This window comes from Camelus bactrianus, chromosome 11 (assembly GCF_048773025.1).
Source record: "Camelus bactrianus isolate YW-2024 breed Bactrian camel chromosome 11, ASM4877302v1, whole genome shotgun sequence".
NCBI classification, from domain to species: Eukaryota; Metazoa; Chordata; class Mammalia; order Artiodactyla; family Camelidae; genus Camelus; species Camelus bactrianus.
The window spans coordinates 52,833,650-52,852,631 of NC_133549.1; the positions used below are offsets into that span (position 1 = coordinate 52,833,650).

Sequence of the window (18,982 nt, forward strand, 5' to 3'; positions counted from 1 at the left end):
TTGCTTAACAAAAGCAGGTGCCCAAAGAAGAGTGTATTCCATTGGACTGAAAAAGTACCTAAGCACAATTGGCCAAGAAATGTTCACTAATGCCAGCAAGTGCTAGTACTGTCCCAGAACTCTTAGATTATCTCTTGAATCCTTCTCACCCTGCAATACAGATGTTACAGGCCCATTTTTATGGGCAAACAAACTCAGGTCCAGCTGGACCAAGTAACTTATCTGAAGATATGTGTAATGAATAGGGACCAGAAGTGAGTATGTTGAACTCTGATGCCCACACTCATTCTGTCAGACAGTATCAGAATTTGCAGGTGAAAGGGGGAAAGAGTAGTAGGGAAAGTATTTTGGGGAAGCAATTTCAGACACATCATCTTTAGACAATTTATTTAGAGCACACAGCACAAAGCCTAGGACGTGCTTGCAAATGTCAGCTATTACACTAACACTGCTTTAACAATTTTGCTTCCTTAGCAGTGTAATGACAGCCTTTGTCGACACCCTTATTTGTATAGGATTATTGGATTTGTAGACAACAAAAGATGGTATATATTGTTAGGTTTTTCTAGTCTTACTAAAATCTCTTAGCAAAGATGTAGTTATATGTGTTTTAACCATTCTGTTGCTTTGACACTAAATATAATTCAGGAAGTTAGTTGCTGCCAGATGATCTCTTTTGTGTATATCAATGGGAATATTTTAATCCTGTCTAATTTTAGGCTTTCTCTAGATATAAATAGTTTGTTCCTGAGGATCAAGGTGAAATGCCTCTGTGCTAAAAAGTTTCCTGGAGACATTTGAGTGGTGTTATTTGAGAGTTGGCCGCTTGTATCTTGTGTGAAGTAGTTTGGACCTCTCTCTAGGTGCTTCTGTGATGGGGCTTCTGCCCTCTTCTCCAGCCTTTCTCATTACTCCCAACTCTCATGTTAGGGCTCAAATAGCACAGAAGAGTTAGTAGTTTTTCTACAGTTTTCAACTGTCTGCTTTTGCTCACGGTATCCTCTGCCTGAAACGCCTGCCCACTTCCCACTCTGCTCCACACCCTCCCCCGCCAAAACCTCTGACCTCCCCTGACTAACTCCCTTTTTTAAGATTCAGCTTAACTGTAAATTCTTCCAGGAAGGCTGTGCCTAAAATGTTCCCAAATGGATGGCATCAGCTGCTCCCCTCTGTGTTCTGGCCGTACCATTGCATATTGAATTTTAGTTGCAATTCCATTTTGTAATAATGATGTGGGTCCTCTGAATCTGCCTGTTCCCTGCCTCTGCTTTGATACACATTTTGTGGGTGAGAAAACTAACCCTAAGCACAACTTTAACCCTAACCCCTCCAGGGAAAAGAATGATCTTTGTCACAGGAGAACATGTGTAATTTCAACCTATTTGGTGTTGGTGGCCCATATACCTACACAATTATCCACAGTCTTTTATGCTATGCAAGTGTAGGGGATTTCTTCCTGGCTTTGGGGGAGACTATTAAGGTAGACTATTCAGCTGCTTAATGGAGACATCCTGAGAAGTTACTTCTTCAGGTTCCTTTTGTCTTTTCGTTGAACTCCTACGTGGTCTTTCCTTATTTTGTTTCTTCTCAGATACCACTTGACATTGCTAGAAAGATTTTCTTAAGGCTTATGACCATGTCACCTGCATGCCCTTAAATAATTAAAACATAGGCATGTCATGACCTAGTATTCTCTGCCTGCTCCTGGCCAAGTCTATCATTCTGGCTGACTTTTCCAAATGCCCTCCATCCAGATTAGTTCCAGTGAATTTGAACTTTTCAACATACTCCATCATTCATATTGTCGACTCTATTTAAACACTATTCTATGAGTACAAAACCCAATTCTGTCAATATTTTAAGCCCTGGTTATTGGCTCCTCTTTCACACAGCTATTCCTGAGGTTTCTACCTACATACAGTTTCTTTCTTTTCCTTTCAGATTGTTTCATATGTACTTAGCTTGTGGGATTTACATTTTCCCCCATGTAATATGATTTTTGTGCTTCTCAAATAAATTTCTGGAGCTTCCGTTTCCTCCAGCTGATAATTGGAGATAAGCATCTGCATAGTAAGAGTAATGGTTTTGTTTTGTTTTGTTTTTTAATCATAAGTAACAAAGTAACATCCTCATCCTGGTATGACTCAAAAAGAGATATTGGAGAGATGATGAGCTGTCCCAAGGTTCCTGGGACATCTTCAAAACTGTAATAATGAGCAGTCAAGAAATCCATTCAAAACAAGTAGAAGTTCTCTTTCATCTCAGCTTTTCTATGCCCATCTCTTAATCTTTGTTGTTGGAGACCTGTTTCCTCTGCCTTTTCTATCCATACGTAGAGATTACTGAGCTGGAGCTCCCACCTGTTCTCAGGTGCATGTGTCCTTGATTTTCAGTGACCACTAAACAGAATCTGATTGGCCAGCTTGGTCAGGATCAAACATAGCCTACTAGCCCTGGCCACTTACCTCCAAGCAGCTATGAGCATGATAGCCTCGTGGAAAAGAAAAAGCTTATCCAACATTCACTTGAGTGGGCTTTGATTAAAGGACATTATTAAAGAATTGAGATTATGGTCCTCTGAGAAAACACAAAAATGCATCTATTATAGGGTTTCTGTGAGATCAAACAGGAGAATTTGTGGTAGAAGTAGATCATGTAATCCCTATGGTCAGACTATCTGGATTTGAACCCCTGCTCTGCCACTCATCAGCTTTATGGCCTTGGTAAACTTGCCTAATCTCTATTTTCCTTAGTTTGTTCACCTGTCAAATTGGGAAAGTATAATAGTAACTAAATTAGAGCATTATTGTGAAGATGAAGTTCTAAAGTGGAAATCCCTATTACAGAAATTGGCATATGATGATCATGCAATAAATATCACTTATTGTTAAATAAAATTATTTGCATAGTTGCTAATCTGTCATTAGCAAAAAGTTTGTTTTACAACCTCTCATACTTGCCTTTATTAAACTATAAATTTCTTGGGAGTGAGGATTACGCATTATACATCACTGTATCTGTCATAGTGTATAACGTGGTTTCTTACACATTTTAGACATAGCAATTGGATGGATAGAAGGAAGGAAAGGAGAGAGCGAGGGAGGGATAAAAGAAGAAAACACACTTTAAATGCACTTTGAATTAAGAAAGGAGATTTGGCTGCTTTGTTCACAAAGGATATCAGCCCAGAATCTTAGGGGCAGAATAAATAATACACCATGTGTCTGAAGGAGTGGTAACTGGTTATGTTCCGCTTTACAGATCAAAATACTAGCTATGACTCTCTGGTAGTGAGGTAAGATAGATTTCTCAGTTTTGTGATTAAGACTGAATATAGCAACTGATGGTTGCCAGCCTTGTGTTGTAGCTGCACATAATTAAAACCACTAGATACTTTAATTTAGATTATTAAAAGTTTCAGCAAGACATTGTTTAATTAGCAGGTTATTTGCTGTGTGATCTTTAAAAATCTATCAAATGGTATGATGTTTTATTAAACTACAGATTCTGTTGAGCATTTTTTGAGCCATTTTAGATGTTAAAGTCTGCAAAAGTTACTGTTGACTTGCTAAGTAATTAGCTATAGTGTAGATTACATTTTTGTTACTGCCCAGAAAACATGCATTAAGCACTTGTGCCTGATTGGATTGTCTGCCCTCTGGAGGCAAACACATAAAGTCACCAGAATGGAAGGAGGGAGGCAGGCTGTAAGCAGCAGAGTTGGGATTAGGTGAAAATGAGTTCATGTCTATGCTGCTAGCTGCCTAGGCCAGTCAAGGAAGTACAGCCTACAGAGTAGCACCCACCGACCATAGCTTCGGAACTGGCAAGGATAGGTATTTCCAAGTTCAGAAAGATGGCCTGATTAGTGGAAGGGACATGCACACTGGGAACAGATACATTTAAGATCTTGATCTGTCACTTTTTAACTGTAGGACTCCAGACAGGTCCTTGAATCTCCCTAAGCTTCAATGCCTTCATCTATTTCGGAGCAGATAAACTTTTTCTGTAAAGAGCTGGATAGCAAATATTTTTGGCTTTGCATATCACATATGGTCTTTGTTGCATATGGTCGTTGTTTGTTTTTGCTTTTTTTTTTTTTTTTTTAAACAACGCTTAAACAATGTAAAGCCATTTATACCTTGAGAACTGAGCAAAAACAGGCTGCTGGCTGTTTTTGGCCCAGGGGCATAGTTTTCTGACCCCATGTGATTGACTTTATTATTGAGATTTCACTTTTAAGGAACAAATACTTGGCTCAGAGAAGTGCCCAGTGATTATTTGTTTCCCAAGTATCAATGAAAAGCTGAAACTTTTGATCAGTTTCAATTATGCCAGAGCTGTCTTAAAAATGGTATGACTTTGTTACCATATGTGCCTCAGGATTCTCAGCTGTACAACTCATGGCTCTTGCTACCTGCCTCGTTAGTGCTCTTAACACAGTAGGTACTCAATTAAGGGTTGTTTGTTAATAATAAAGGCAATACTCAGTGCACCAGTGCCTCAGCATTCATAGAGCAGAGGCTCTGCGTGGAGCCTAGTGGGTGAAATACAGAGCAGATGCACAGTCGGTTCTGCAGGACCCAGAAACAGAAGCCAACCAAAGAATCATCTTCCAAACATCCAGTATCCCTCAGTTAACTGTCATGCAGACTGAAGTATCACAGGCATGTTAAGTAAAAGGAAGGAGGAGAGCAAATGGGTGGTATGAGTCAGGGAGGGCTTCGTGGTGATACTAAGGTTGTCATCATTAACTATCTGAATGTTAGATAAACAGATGTGATAAAGCAATCTGTTGAACTTTTAAAGACATATATAGAATCAGTATATAGCCATTTATAATTTCTCCTGTCCCAGTCCTGCTAGCCTCATTTCCCTCTCTACTTTTTGCTCCCAGGGTTTTAATCATGATGAGTTACTTGCTGTTCTCTGTGTACAAGATTTTCTTATGCTTTCCCACAAGCTGTTCCTTGGCGTTTTTTTTTTTTTTTTTTTTTTTGCACACACGTATTTTTTATTGAAGTACAGTCAGTTTACAATGCTGTGTCGATTTCTGATGTGCAGCATAATGCTGCACATAAATGAACATACATATATTCGTTTTCATATTCTTTTTCACCATAAGTTACTACAAGATGTTGAATATAGTTCCCTGGGCTATACAGCATGAACTTGTTGTTCACAAGCTGTTCCTTGTGATAGGACCGCCTCACTTTCTCTGTTGACAGATTTCTACGTGCATGTCAGTTCTTTTCTAAGGTGTCACCTCTTCAAGTAGCTTCTCGTGATCCTCCCCACCATCAATCCATGCTCCTTCCCAACTCTGTCTCCCAGTCAGGGCTGGGACGTTCCCATGGGATTCAGTGTCTCTCTGTTTACACCTCTAATACTCTAATCACACTGCATTATAACTGTCAGTAGTCTGTCTTACCTACTAGATTGTCAACTTTTGGAGGGCAAGGATTGTTTTTCTTTACCCCTCTGTATACCTAGTACCTAGGACAGCACCTAGCTCAGTCTATTTTCAGAAACTTACTTAGTGTTGCCAGATAAAATACAAGATAGCAGTTAAATTTGAATTTCAGCTAAACTATGATTTTTTTTTACCAGAAGTATATTATTACATAGGAAACTCATACTTAAAAAAAGTCATTGTTTCTCTGAAATTCAAATTAAACTGGATGCCCTGTATTTTTATTTGCTAAATCTGGCAATCCTATTTTATGAATTAATGTATGTATGAATGAATGAATGAATGAATGAATGAATGAATGAATGTCATTCTTTTCTGTATTATGGTAAGAAACCTTTTCATGAATTTATGCAGTTTTCGGATTAGGGAGTGAGCCACAGTAGAAAATTTAATCAATGCGATCTGAAACCCTTGATTGCACTTTGAAAGCATGTGTTTATATTAACAATGGAGGGATTTAATCACTATGAAGAGGTAACTGTTAATCTTTGAAGAACTTTTCAGATTAATAGACTCTTCTATTAATGACAGTTATGATGGCTTATTAGTAGGTAAGCAAGGATAAATAGAAGCTATTGAGATTAGACATGCTACAATAATAATAAATTACAAAAAATCATTATGGAGAGAAAATTTATTTCCCAATTATTAGTGAATATATTAAAATATAATTTCAAAGCAATATTAAATATAAATATCAATTATTATATATATATACACGGATATCTATGTGAAATGTTTTCTATATACAAATAGAATTGGCAACTTAACCTTTTAAGAGATCCAAAGTACCAACCTAACAGTGCTTAAGGGTGTTAAGAATCAGATGTCCCTACTCAAAAAATACCTTCCTTAGTTTGTCATCTAGTTCCTATAATTGCTGCCAATGAAAATGGGGCAGAAGGCAGTGCTGTAAGTGACACTGGGGGATACTGTGTCAAGTGTTTTTTACTCACTCCATCTGCTAAGCCAGTGTCTCTTCAGTGTGGTCAGGCTGGGCCAGCTATAAGTTAGCTGCAGCTCTGCTAGCTGGGGATAGCTCTAGGGTAAGGGTTGAGTGGTGGAAATTAAAGATCTGATTTATTCAAGTATCTGAAAACATTCTACAATGAAAACTGTTATTAGATGTTGCTTGTACTGTGCTATGGACCACACACATACTGTCATACCATTTTCTGAAGACTTGCAATGCCAGTGATAGTTTAAAAACTGTAAACCTGATGGAGGAGGAAGACAGTTTAATGATTCATCCAGATCCAGAGGTGTGTCAGAATAAAGGACAGGTCCAGTTGGCAAACAGGTATTTTATGATGGTATCCAAGACGACATGGTTGGTGATCAACAGTTCAGAAATGCTTCCCCAAAAGGTGGATGGTTCTTTAAAATGTTTCAGGTCATAACCCTTGCAGAAAACACTGATGTTTAACACACTGATTCTCAGTCCAGGAAACATGAGTCCTCCAGGTTCCACATGGCTGGGGTGCCCCTGCACCTCCTAGTGCTGTAACTAAGAGAGTCCTTTGGACCCAACAGGGAGCACGTGGGGGCTGTACACCATCAGGCTTAGTGGATGGCAGTGTAAAAGACGATCCAGCTGACCAGGAACAAGGCAAAAGATGTTACAAACACTTCTTTCGTGAGCTCCGACATGCCTCCATAGTCTTCCTCATCTATCTGTAGGTAGTTGCTGAAGTAGAGGTAAAAGGACTCCTGCACTGATCAGGCAGAATCCTGCTAGTCCTGAGAAACAGGGATGGACAGTAGGGAACCGGGCAGTCGACATACACAAGGCCTTCCAAGAGAGTAAAAGACCTCACTGGCCTCTCTGCCTAGGAGTTCCTTGTAAGAGTCAACTTCAATTATTTTGTATATTTACTTTAAAAAATATTTGTTGTATGACAGGTAATTCAGATACGTAGTATAAAATTCAAAAGCTACAAAAGTAATTTCCCTCCTTGCATCCTTTAATCACACATTCTCTTCCTTGGATGTAATTATTTTTTCTAATGCATCCTAAAAGAATTCATGCATTTCACTGTATGCTTGTGTGTGTGTGTATTTTACATAAATGGGAGCATATGCACCTGGTTTTGCACTGTGGTCTTTTCACTTAAGATATCCTGAAGATCATAGTCATACAGGTTTTCTTCAGCTCTTTTAATTTTTTTTAGTATTCCCTGACATTATTGTAGAAAAATTTATTTAATTAATTTCACATTATTAGATATTTAGGCTATTTTCAGCATTATTACACACAATACTGTGGTAACATCCTTTTAATGTGATTATTTCCCCAAACTGTGAATACATACGTGAAATAAACAATTGCAAGATAAATACTAAAAAAAAAAATAGTGCTGAATTGTTACACAAAGCTGAATTGCCTTTAAAAATTATATTAGGTTATGTTTCTACCATAGCATATTCACATGCCTTTGCATTTCTCTCACTGTGAGTAAGATGTGGCATATTTTCATATGTTTAAAAGCAGCTTCTACCTTGTCAATGACCTATCTATATCATTTGCTCACTTTTTAATTGAGGAGGTCTTTTTAATATTCTTAATGACTTGTAGAAACTCTATACATTAAAGAAAATAGCTTTCAAATATTTAGATACTCAAACTATATAATATTTGAAACCACTCAAAACCATTATATATGTAATTTAAATCACAGATGCTGGGCAGAAAGAACAAGTCTAATGTATAAATTTTTTGGTAAAAATTGATATAGTGAATAAATTCAATACCCTGTTTGCTTTTGTAAACAACGCCAATGGCAGGAGTTTTGACTGTATTCAGTGGTTTGGCTTTAGCACTTTTTATTCAAATTGGCCTTATATACATATAGCCATGACTTTCCTTGTCAATTATGTTGTTTCTTCTGTTTACCTTTGATTCAAGGTTACTCATTGATTTGGATGAAATTATAGCGTATTAGATGAATTGCACTTTAAAATCACTGAAAAATTTTGTTTAGAGAGCTAGTTCTTTATTCAAATAATACAAAAAAGCATAATATTTGGTGAGCAGATACCAGAAGAAAGAGATCTTTTACAGTTTATCTCTATTTTAAAATTCTAGATATTTCTCTTCCCTAAAAGAGCCCAATTAAAATCTTAATTATAATTTTTAATAATCAAAACATGATTTTCTAAACATTTATTACATAGTTGTTGACTTCTGATTATGATGCTCTATTATTTCAAATGAACACGTGTCATTCCTGTGTGAAAATACATTTTTAGTCATGGATAAAGTCAATGTGGAAATCTATACCATGATAGGTCACATATTCAGATGGTAAATCACAATCGCAGGCTTATAATTCCCCTTTCTAGCTAAATAAATATCCTTGGATTTGGGATGAATCATCTCAGGAGCATTGCAAACTGTGATAATTAGAACTTTTTAAAAGTGTCCACTTTGGTAAAAGTAATTACAGAGGAGAACAGAGCAGTGATTTCAATCACCATTTCACATGTGAAAAACAAGACAGAGAATGGGACACTTTCTCAAGGTCACCCACTAAGTTGGCAGTAGAACCAGAAATAGGAGACACTCTCCTGACATGTTGCCTAGAGTTCTTTATAGGAAAGGACACACTCAGACTTGAAGGCACTTTAAAAAGGTAACAATCCTTTGAAATGTGACCATGCAAATTAACATTCATTCCAAATGCATATCAGTTGAAGTTTACTAGTACGTCAATTCCAGTCATCATTTGAATATGCTTTTCCTTCTACTTCAAAAATAGGAAAAATTGAAGAATCGTTTTTCAGCTCCATGGCTTACAGAAGAAATAAAGAAAAAGGAAAATACCAATGCATTATTTTATTCTTGAAAGTACTCGTGACCCATGAAACACTCATGGAATAATTAGTTTATTAATATCATCCCAGAAATTCAAACTTCCTTTGGCCAATTGCATTGCACACATCACTATCTGAAAAGAGAAAACAACAGTTATATATTAATATTAATCTGGAATGTATTATGAAATGGTTCAAAGATGAAGAACCATAAAGTTAAGAAGAAAGTGAGTATTTGATCTGAGTAACTGAACAGAGTATTATGTTATACACCAGGTTTAATTTTTTTTTTAATTTTAATAGAGTAAAATTCTTTCTTCTTTTTTCCTCATAAATTAAAATACTTGTAAATCATTCAGAAATAGATCAAATCGGTCCCTAAGAAAACAATGGCAATGTAATATCTAAATCTGTGCTTCTGAACAACTAATAATAAGGAATAAATGAGAACAAGCTGTTCTTTCTCTCCATAAAATAAACTCTGGAGAGACATTCTTTAAATTTGTAAGACTTTACCAAAGAGTTTAATACTTGAAGCCACAGAACAAAGTAAATACCATTTGTACTCTGGGAACAACAACAGCAAAGAACTAGGACTCAGAATTTCTTCTGTGGTTATTTCTTATCCTAATTATAATGGAATGTACAGAGACTTGTCTTTAATGACTAGATAGAAGACTGAAAGCCATCCATCATGTCAACATTCAGCAGCATCCATGCATTCACGTATGGAATGTGGAAGCAATGTGGATTACTGTCGAATGTCAGATCAGTCACAAAGGGAGCACAACTAAAAGGAAATAGCAATGTGTATCCTTCTGCAATTGCTCTTTTGTCCCCTTTCGCTTTCACTAATTCCATGTATTAGGCTGAAATTGCCAGTAATTGGCCATTTTTAACCTGCAAAAACAGCATCGTTTGGTTCAATATAATAAATGTCTATGTTCATTGTTATTGAAGCCTGCTGTACAATGCGGAGTTCATAAGTCACATAAAAAAATTCGTTATGCCGTCCCACCCAGCAGAAGTAATATGGAAAGGGAATGTGAAAATTGAATTCTTCCAAATTCATCACTCTATTTATTGTGACCTACTATGAGTGTAGATCTGAAAGGATTTGCATTATCTCAGGAAGTGAATTAATACAGTGAGAGGAAATACCCACCTGTGTTACCAGAAAGAGTAGCCTTTAGAGTTACTTCATGGATAACATTTATAATTGTTCTGCCTAGAGACCTCTTTGAGGTCATGTCATGAGTCCCTATTATTGATGAAAAACTAGAGACTGCCATAAGTGGAATCTTTCTAGAAAGAGTATCTAGTTTAAACTCAAGTCTGTGTTCATCATGACTAGTATTTCTGAGAATACATTGATTTTTTAATGCATTTTTTTCATTATTCCTATATTCTACACTGGAAGATTCTAAAGGGAAGAGATCACAAATTCTGTCTAGATATATTTTTTAATATATAGATAGTCATACAGCAACTTTTAATAAGTGGGAAGGACATCAGCATTCTAAAATTATTCACCTAAAAATATTTCCCTGATACTTAATTTCATACGAATTGTCTCTTCTAAGTTTCAGCTTTCCAACAAACTTTTAAGATTTTATTAATATGGTAAAGGAAAAAAGGTTCACTTAGTCTCTTTTGAAAAGTAGATCCTTAGATGAGCCTACAGTGTCTGAATGATGTGGCCCTCCCTTCCTTTCTGATTTCCCCTGGCCCTTACCTTCTTTCTCTCAGTCCCTGAACTCCAGCCTTATTTGTTTTACAATAAGCTATTTCCTACCTCAGGACTATTGCGTATATTTTGTTTTTCTCGAAAATACATGTCCTGACTCATTTTGGTAACTCCAGTTTTGGGGCTTAATTTTTAAGGTCCTCAGAAAGGCTGTCTGTCCTCTGAATTGCCAAATGCGATCCTCCCTGTGACACCTCGGTTTGTGTGCTCTTTGATAAGCATTTTCAGTTACACATTTGTGTACTAATTTAACTTCTGTCCCCACTAGACCATAGCATTTAGGCATTTAGAATATAGTAGCCCTCAGTAGATATTGGTTAAAATAAATACTGACTTCTTACATTCATGAAACAAGTGAATAGTTAAGAATAACCGTGTTTGAAGGCTGTTCACCAAGGTGTTAACCTTGGTTATCTCCTGGCAGATGGCATTATAGTATTTTTCTATTGTCTCTTTTTTGTTGTTTGTTTAACTATGTATGTTTTTTTTCCTGTAATTAATATGTAGATCTATTATATGAATTTCTTTTCCTTTAAAAATACTGTTGGAAGATCATGGAATTTTGCATGGATGAAAATTTGAACTAGCGTAGATGGTTCTTGGAGGATCCGTCTGCATGTGCGCAGGCATGGAGGTAACAGCTGGCATATCTGAAGGAAACAGGTATCTGCTGCAAGTGCAGCAGAGGCTAGTCTGTGTGGCTTCTGGAAAGGTGGTGGCTTAAAAGGCGGAGGACCTCAAACGCTAAAGGAAAAGGTAGGGGCTTCTCTTTCTAGCATCTGTCTTCTGAAAGTTTGCATGCAAAGAGTTGATAGGACTAGATTCACGTTTGAAAATGTGCTGCAAAGTGAGATACGGGTCAGAAGAGGGAGAGCGTAGTGGTGAGGAGATCAGTTATGAGGCCAGATCAGCATTTCACGGTAGAGATGGTGATAGTCCAAAGTAAAGCAGTGGTTATGAGGATGCAAAGGAAGGATATAAGAGAGAAGGCAAAGATAGAGCCAATATAATCAATCATATGGAGAAAGGAGAGTTAAAAAAAAATGAATCTAATCTTTTGAGCCTGGGTGAATGCAAGAGTAGTGATGTCATTTACCAAGATAGGGAACCCAAGGAAAACAGTACTTTTGAGATTAAAAGAAAATGCGTTAGGCTTGAATTTGAGGTTGCAATGGAACCTTCAGACAAGGGTGTCCAGTAGGAGAAACGTAAAGTCAGAAATGAAGACTTAGAAGTCATTAACATAAAACTAATAACTGGTACCATTGGATTATATGAGGTTTCCCCAATAGGAAAAGTCAGAGCCATAAAAAAGGCCAAAAAGAGAGTTTTGGAGAAATACATATTCTAGTGAACCAAAAAAGAGGACTCAAAAAAACAAACTGAGAAGGTAGTATCAGAAATCAATTGGGAGACTGATTTATTACAGAAACTTAGGAAAGGAGATTTCATGAGAGAAACTACCTGCAAAAGGGTAACATGCTTTCTAGATGTTAGAGGATCCACAATGATGATGATGATGATAGTTAACATTTATTGGTTGTTTACTCTATGCCAGACTTGGTTAGAGGACCTGTATTTATTTGTATGTGTTAATTCATTTTATACTTAGAACGTGTGTTCTGTTAGAGTGTGGGAGTTATAAACCATGTTGGAATAACTTTGTAACTAAATAGGAAGCTGAGTCAGTAAATGTCCCAATACAACTTTTTCTACAAGAACACTTATCTGCTCCGGGACCAAACTTTCACTTAGTGCAGTTGAATTTCCCACAGATTCTAGTTTGTAATTAATTCAGAGTATAATTTCAGTAAGTGGCTCTTTGGTGCTTGTCACAGCCTATCAGTTTTGAATATCCTACTTAAGATTGATTTTGAGATGAAAATGATTTGTTTTGTCTTAAATTTAACTGTGGACGTTGACTGTTGCACTTGACTGAGAATGAAGGACTCTGACCCATAAGGTTGCTGTAAGCTCACAGGCAATTGGAGTAGTGTCAGTTTCCAGGAAGACTGGCCCTGATAGAATGCTAGGACTCTGATGACTGCAGTCACATTACTCTGGAGCTGAAAAGGGAGGGCTCCTACTGGGTTAGTTACTTTGTGTGAACTACGTTCTACTTTGGCCTCATACATTCTGTGTTTGTTCCCTGGAGATATATCAATGCACTGTAGCGTTCTCTAGCAGCCATGAGGCCGGAGAGAATTGCTTCAGAACGAGAAGAGTCAGTGTAAACCCTCTTGATATGGATTATTCAGATACTGACAGTGACTCTACTTTGGGATACAGCGATGATGAAGATTCCAGTGATGAAGTTCAAAGAATATCAGAGTCAGTGCACAGAAAACTGTATTTGCAATTTTTTGGATATTTCTCATGCTCTATGATTTCATTGAAAGGAATTTCTAACTTCTCCCAAAATGCTTAAAAAGAGAACACTACTAAACTGCATAGCTTTGACTGTAATTTTTCATTAATCAATAGCAATTTTGTGAAATATCTGTTAATCTGCCGAACGGTACCTACTTCTGCAGTAGTACATGTTTATTAATTGTCATGCTGAAATAAACTAATATGCAGGTACAGAAATGGATGGTTATGAGATTTTGGTTTTTAAAGACAATGTGCATGTTAGACCTGGACTGTTAAGTAGACACATGTACCTTTACTTACCATAAAGAAGTGTGCTGTGTTCAGAGGTAATGTGTGTTTGGTGAAAGATTTTAAGTATATTGGACATTATCTTATAATTCTAATTATAAAATCCTCTGTGGTCAGTGTTTTCAAAGTCTCATATATTATTCTATTAGAAATTATCAAACACCCTGATGTACCAAAAAACTAAAAATGGAAGAAAGTTCAGTTAAAATAAATAAATAACTCTATCTCCCTCTCTCTTCTCTTTCCCCGTGTCTAAACTAGTATGACGTGAAGCCCCTGCTACCTTGGCAGATGTTCTGTGTGAAGCTAGTATCATAGCAGCTATGTATGGATAGGGAGAAGTTTCATAACAACATGGAGCTATTAGACCTCTTTTATATGAGTATTTAATATTTCATACCTTAATCCAAATGATACTTGCTTTTACTATGGTCCTTGAACCTGTAAAGGAAATAACCATGCACAGTAAGTCACAGTATTGTCAGCATATATAAATAATATTCTCTCATTAGAAGTTTCTACCATTTCTCCTAAAGTAAGGGATTGATATATGTCAATTCTAGGTCAAATAGCAATTTTCTTTTTTTTTCTAATATTTCTCCCTCCAAACTTTTAATATTAAGAAGACTTTCCTTTTTCAATTTTTTTTTAATAGAGGTACTGGAGATTGAACTCATGACCTTGTGCATGCTAAGCCCCCCACTAGATAGCAGTTGTCTCTCACAGGAGCAGGCTTTCTGAATGCACAGGGATGGCATTTCTAGATACCTGCATAGACAGGCATAGTGACATTAAACACCTTAATAGTAGCGACACAATGACAATATAGTATCAACATGAATTTGGCATTGAATGAATTTGGCATTGACTTTCTATTATTATGTAACATTATCACAAAGCAACACAGTAAGGCTAGGATATAACTATGGATAAGATTCTAATTTGAGAATCAAAGTGGTTTATTGGTTTAGCTTTGTATTTGGACACCCATAAACATATCAATGCTCTTTTATTTATAATTAAATATACTTTTATAATGATGGACAGAAGAAATTATGACTACTTACTGTTCAGAAGTTATTCTGCATTAGAATGAATTTAGGATAGTTGTCCATTGAAAATCTGATAGCAGAGTGCATAGACAGTCAACTGTTGTGAAAAGTACATGGCTTTGGAGCCAGCCAGGTCTTTGTTCAAATTCCAGGACTACGACTCATTAGCTATGTCTGTCTTTTGGTGTGCTACATAACATCTATCCCCATGTGTGCATTTCGATAAAATACCCACCCTCTTTTATATGTATTGAGATTTGTGCAAATTACTTAATATAGTTCCTGATATACTAGATGCTCAATAAATGGCAAATACTATGATCTATTGTTTAATATCTATTTAATATGTTGTTTCTTCCCCCCATGTTATATATCTTTTTGTTTTGCTACATATCACTTTACTAGATACTAAGTCTGATTGTGGGCCATAACTTACAAATCTTTTTTTAAAATAAAATATTTTCAACTTCTATTGACTATGTCATTCTTCTGATCTTTGATTTTCACCTTTTAATTTTAAAATACCTATGTATTTTCTTTTTGTTGCAAGGAAATTGCATTCATTTTTGAAAATATATCCAATTTACACCAGATAATATAAAATTTTTAAACATTGTATATTTGTCATGAAAGCATTTTAAAAAATTCTTACATACAGAAAGTGTATTCAAAATGAATCATTATTTTGTATATGTTATATTTATAAAGACTATGGGCAATTTTAAATTGTCATGGTAGAAATATATTTTAGGGAAAGTTTTGTATAAAGCTGTGGTAGATATTTTGTTTTAAATACACTGGCAACAATTTGTAGTAACATATGCTGCCATGAGCAATCTCCTGAGAAATAAATCATTCATACAGTTTATGGAGGATCAGATGAACATTACTAACCATTTCTGCTCATTGTGTCCACTTCACCAAAAATTCCTACTCAGAAAGTGCTAATGGACTTGAAAATATATTATCTACTTCTACAGAGCAGAAAGAAAATTCTCACTTTGTTCTTGGGTGGTGTTTCAAAACAACAGACCGCACCTCCAAAGGACAGACATCACGGTGTTGGTGATGAGAATACAGAACCATTGCTGTCTATGTACTGGGCAGATAAACTTATCTTTATTGCATTTAAGACCATTAAATGGGCACTATTATCATTCCCTCTTTTATAGACGAGAAAACTGAGGCTTTCACAAAGCTTGTGGTTTGTCTTGTAAAACCAAGACAGTATGACTTCAAAACCTGAACTCTGTTCTTCCCAAGGACTCAAGATTCCTGTACCACACACTTACTAAGCACCTCCCATGTGCCAGCCATTCAGGATAAAATAGGGAGCAAAGTTAAGTCATTGACCCTGGTTTAGTGGAAGGGGAATAGATACAATAATAACCTGACCATACAAATAAATGTATAAATTATAAACTGTGATCAGTACTTGGATGGAGAGGTACATAGGACTGTGAGAACAGATAAACAGAGAACCCAATCTAGTTAATTCAACATGGCATCCCTGAGGAAGGGGCACTTGGGCTGAGATCTAAAGAGTAAGCAGAGGTGAGCTAGTCAAGGAGTTGGGGAGGAACTTACTAGGCCAAGAAAGGCATCTTAAGAGGAACTCATGACAGGAAGGAGATGATTTATTCAGTCATTTAAAGGAGGCCATTTTGGCTAGAAGATGGGGGATGTGAGGGAGGCATTGGGAGGACCATAGGGGAATTGAAGAGACTGTAATAAAAATTTTAGAATCAGAAGAGAACTTTGTATGGTAGTTGGATTTAAAAAAACAATAATCAATAGGGGGTTTTTTTGTTGTTGTTAATAGCAATAACCAGTGAGAAACAGAAATGGGAAAGAAATACCATAAGAGAAACTGGTGATATAAAACACCTAAAAGTACTTTTTAAAAAATGCCAGGACTCAAGTGAGAAAAATTAAGAAATCTTATTTATAGACATAAAACTAGATCTAAACAAGTGGAGAGTCATGCCATACTATTTTAAGGAAAATTAATATAATCAGAAAGTCCTTCTTCTGAAATCGATGTATAAATATAATACAACTCTACTAGAATCCCCATGTGGGTTTCTTTAGAAGCAGAAAAATGATTTTAAAGTCTGTATGAAATATAAATGCTTAAGAATATCATCAAGATATTTCTGAAAAAGAATTTCAGTAAGGAGAAACTGCTTTTCCACATACTAATAGTTACTACAAATCAACTGTAGTCTTAACAGCATGATGTAGCAACAGTGAAAGACAGAAACATCATTGGAAAAAATAGAGTTCAGAAGTATGTGTGAAAGCTTGGTGTATTTTGAAAAAGTAAAGACCCACTGGGAAAATCCTTATTTTTAAGACTGTAAAAACTTGTTATTAGAGACATACAATGTTTTATGATGTTTAGAATGTATTATTAACCTTATATTATTTCCTATGTATATATCTTTGTAATGTATTTAAACCTTAAATTTATCATTAATTATAATAGCTTAGAAATTTTACCTCTCTAGGAAACAGTGTATTTTCAAGTATAGCTCAATGTTTACATGACAGTGCTACTATTACATTTTTAGTAGCTTAAAATGAAATGTGAATGTTAACTTATCAAATCCACCTTTGACCACTGGTTAAAACAACAGATATCAGGGCAAATTTTTAAAGATTTAAGAGGTTAATAGATATTCCTACAGTGACAAACTAGATGCTTATAAAGAGACAGTACATATGTACGTATCCCAAGCAAAGTGAGTAAGATTTGTTGAACATTCTTGAAGAACCGTAAGCTCTGGTATAGGTGAATAACACATTAGTAGTTGCCAGAAGGTTAGTCACGTAAGTACAGGGTCTTCAAAGTAAGAAAATACTTAAAACAGGTCCATCATTCTCAAGGTTATAATGATAAAGTCATACGCAAATGGATTAGATACTCAGTTTCCAGAACTATACCTTCAGGTCCTTTAAAAAGTTTGCTTATTCATGTTCATTACTGTCTTTATCATTATCCAGTTTATTCATCAATTTTCCAAAGAGCATAGGGGATGATACACAATGTTGTTTCATTTGTGTTTGAAAATTATGACTACTGGACTATAACTGTAGGATTGTGTGATAATTACAAGAGTAATGTGGTTCCTCGGGACAAAGGAATTTGAAACATGAACAAAGCTTAAACCTGAAAGTGGATACATCAGAAGAGTATCCATAATTTAACATGTGTCCTGAATTAATCATAATGAACACTTTTCTTTGATATTAAAGGTGGTTTTACTTCAACATCTCTGTTTTTTATACAGGGAAGATGTGAGAACAGCCAACGTAATTGCTGCAGAAGCTGTAACCTGCCTTGTGATTGACAGAGAGTAAGTACCTTGCTTTATTACGCGACTGCACACTCATGTCAGTGACACACAGAAGTTCTATTAAGTTACTAATACTTGTTTTATGTCTTTTTATTTAAAGTGAGTTCTATAGTTGATTCTCATTCCCTACTCTTGTAAGTGGCTGGCTCTGCCATTCTAGCTTTCTGATCTTTAACAAGGTGCTTAAACGGCTGTGAGTCTGACCTTATTAGCTCATCTGTAAACTGGGGATAATGCAACGTCAGAGATGTGCGGACTGATGAGTATATGTGAAGAAAGCATGTGTCCAAGTGGTTTTTACCCAGAAGGCATTCAACCAATGCCATTTGTGTAAAATTTTAGAAAAATAATTATTATTTAATAGTTTATAAAATTTATAATTTGTAATAGTTATAGATTATTATCTATGTATGTACAACTTTATTACTATTATTCTTAGGAAATGGACTATTCCTTGAGCATGTTTTAGTTTTCTCCTCTATTCTTTCATCCCCAAATACCTAAAATAGAAGCACTTAGGAAGACACTTTTGGAGAAGGCATCAGTTCTAGACATAAGCATATTTAAGGTCATTATAAGTTTGTTCATCTGTACTTCTATCCCTGTTGCTGGCTTGCTAGTCTCATTACCTGAATGCCTTATAGGTTAAACTACAAATAGCAGATTATTGACTCTCCCAGAGCCTGAGTAAAATGCATGTACCCTATCTGCAAGCAGTCTTCCAGACTGTTCCTCAGTGCTGTGTATGTGGAAACGTTTATCACAAAAGCCAGGTGCCTGACTGAAGAGAACAACTCCTAAGTACCCACTTTTTAGTGGCGCCATTGGAGCTGGAACAGGTTGTGAGTGTCAGGGTGGAATGAAGCTGAGGGGGCCG

The 18,982-nt window shown here is 36.0% G+C and overlaps 1 protein-coding gene and 1 long non-coding RNA gene across 4 annotated transcripts in view; one reads left to right on the top strand and one right to left on the bottom strand.

Moving 5' to 3' along the window:
* Positions 1-18,982, top strand: part of PRKG1 (protein kinase cGMP-dependent 1) — a 1,107,715-nt gene that overhangs the window by 955,887 nt on the left and 132,846 nt on the right. For all 3 annotated transcript variants that reach the window (XM_074374026.1, XM_045507363.2, XM_074374027.1), the window contains one exon: positions 18,040-18,105. In XM_074374026.1, coding sequence (XP_074230127.1) covers positions 18,040-18,105 — 66 coding nt within the window. The remainder of the gene's footprint in view (positions 1-18,039; positions 18,106-18,982) is intronic.
* LOC123613113 (uncharacterized) lies at positions 6,126-15,168 on the bottom strand. The gene is made up of 3 exons (XR_006720452.2): positions 14,762-15,168; positions 14,095-14,135; positions 6,126-9,420 (listed from the first exon to the last, which is right to left on the bottom strand). It is a non-coding gene; the product is annotated as an uncharacterized LOC123613113 (long non-coding RNA).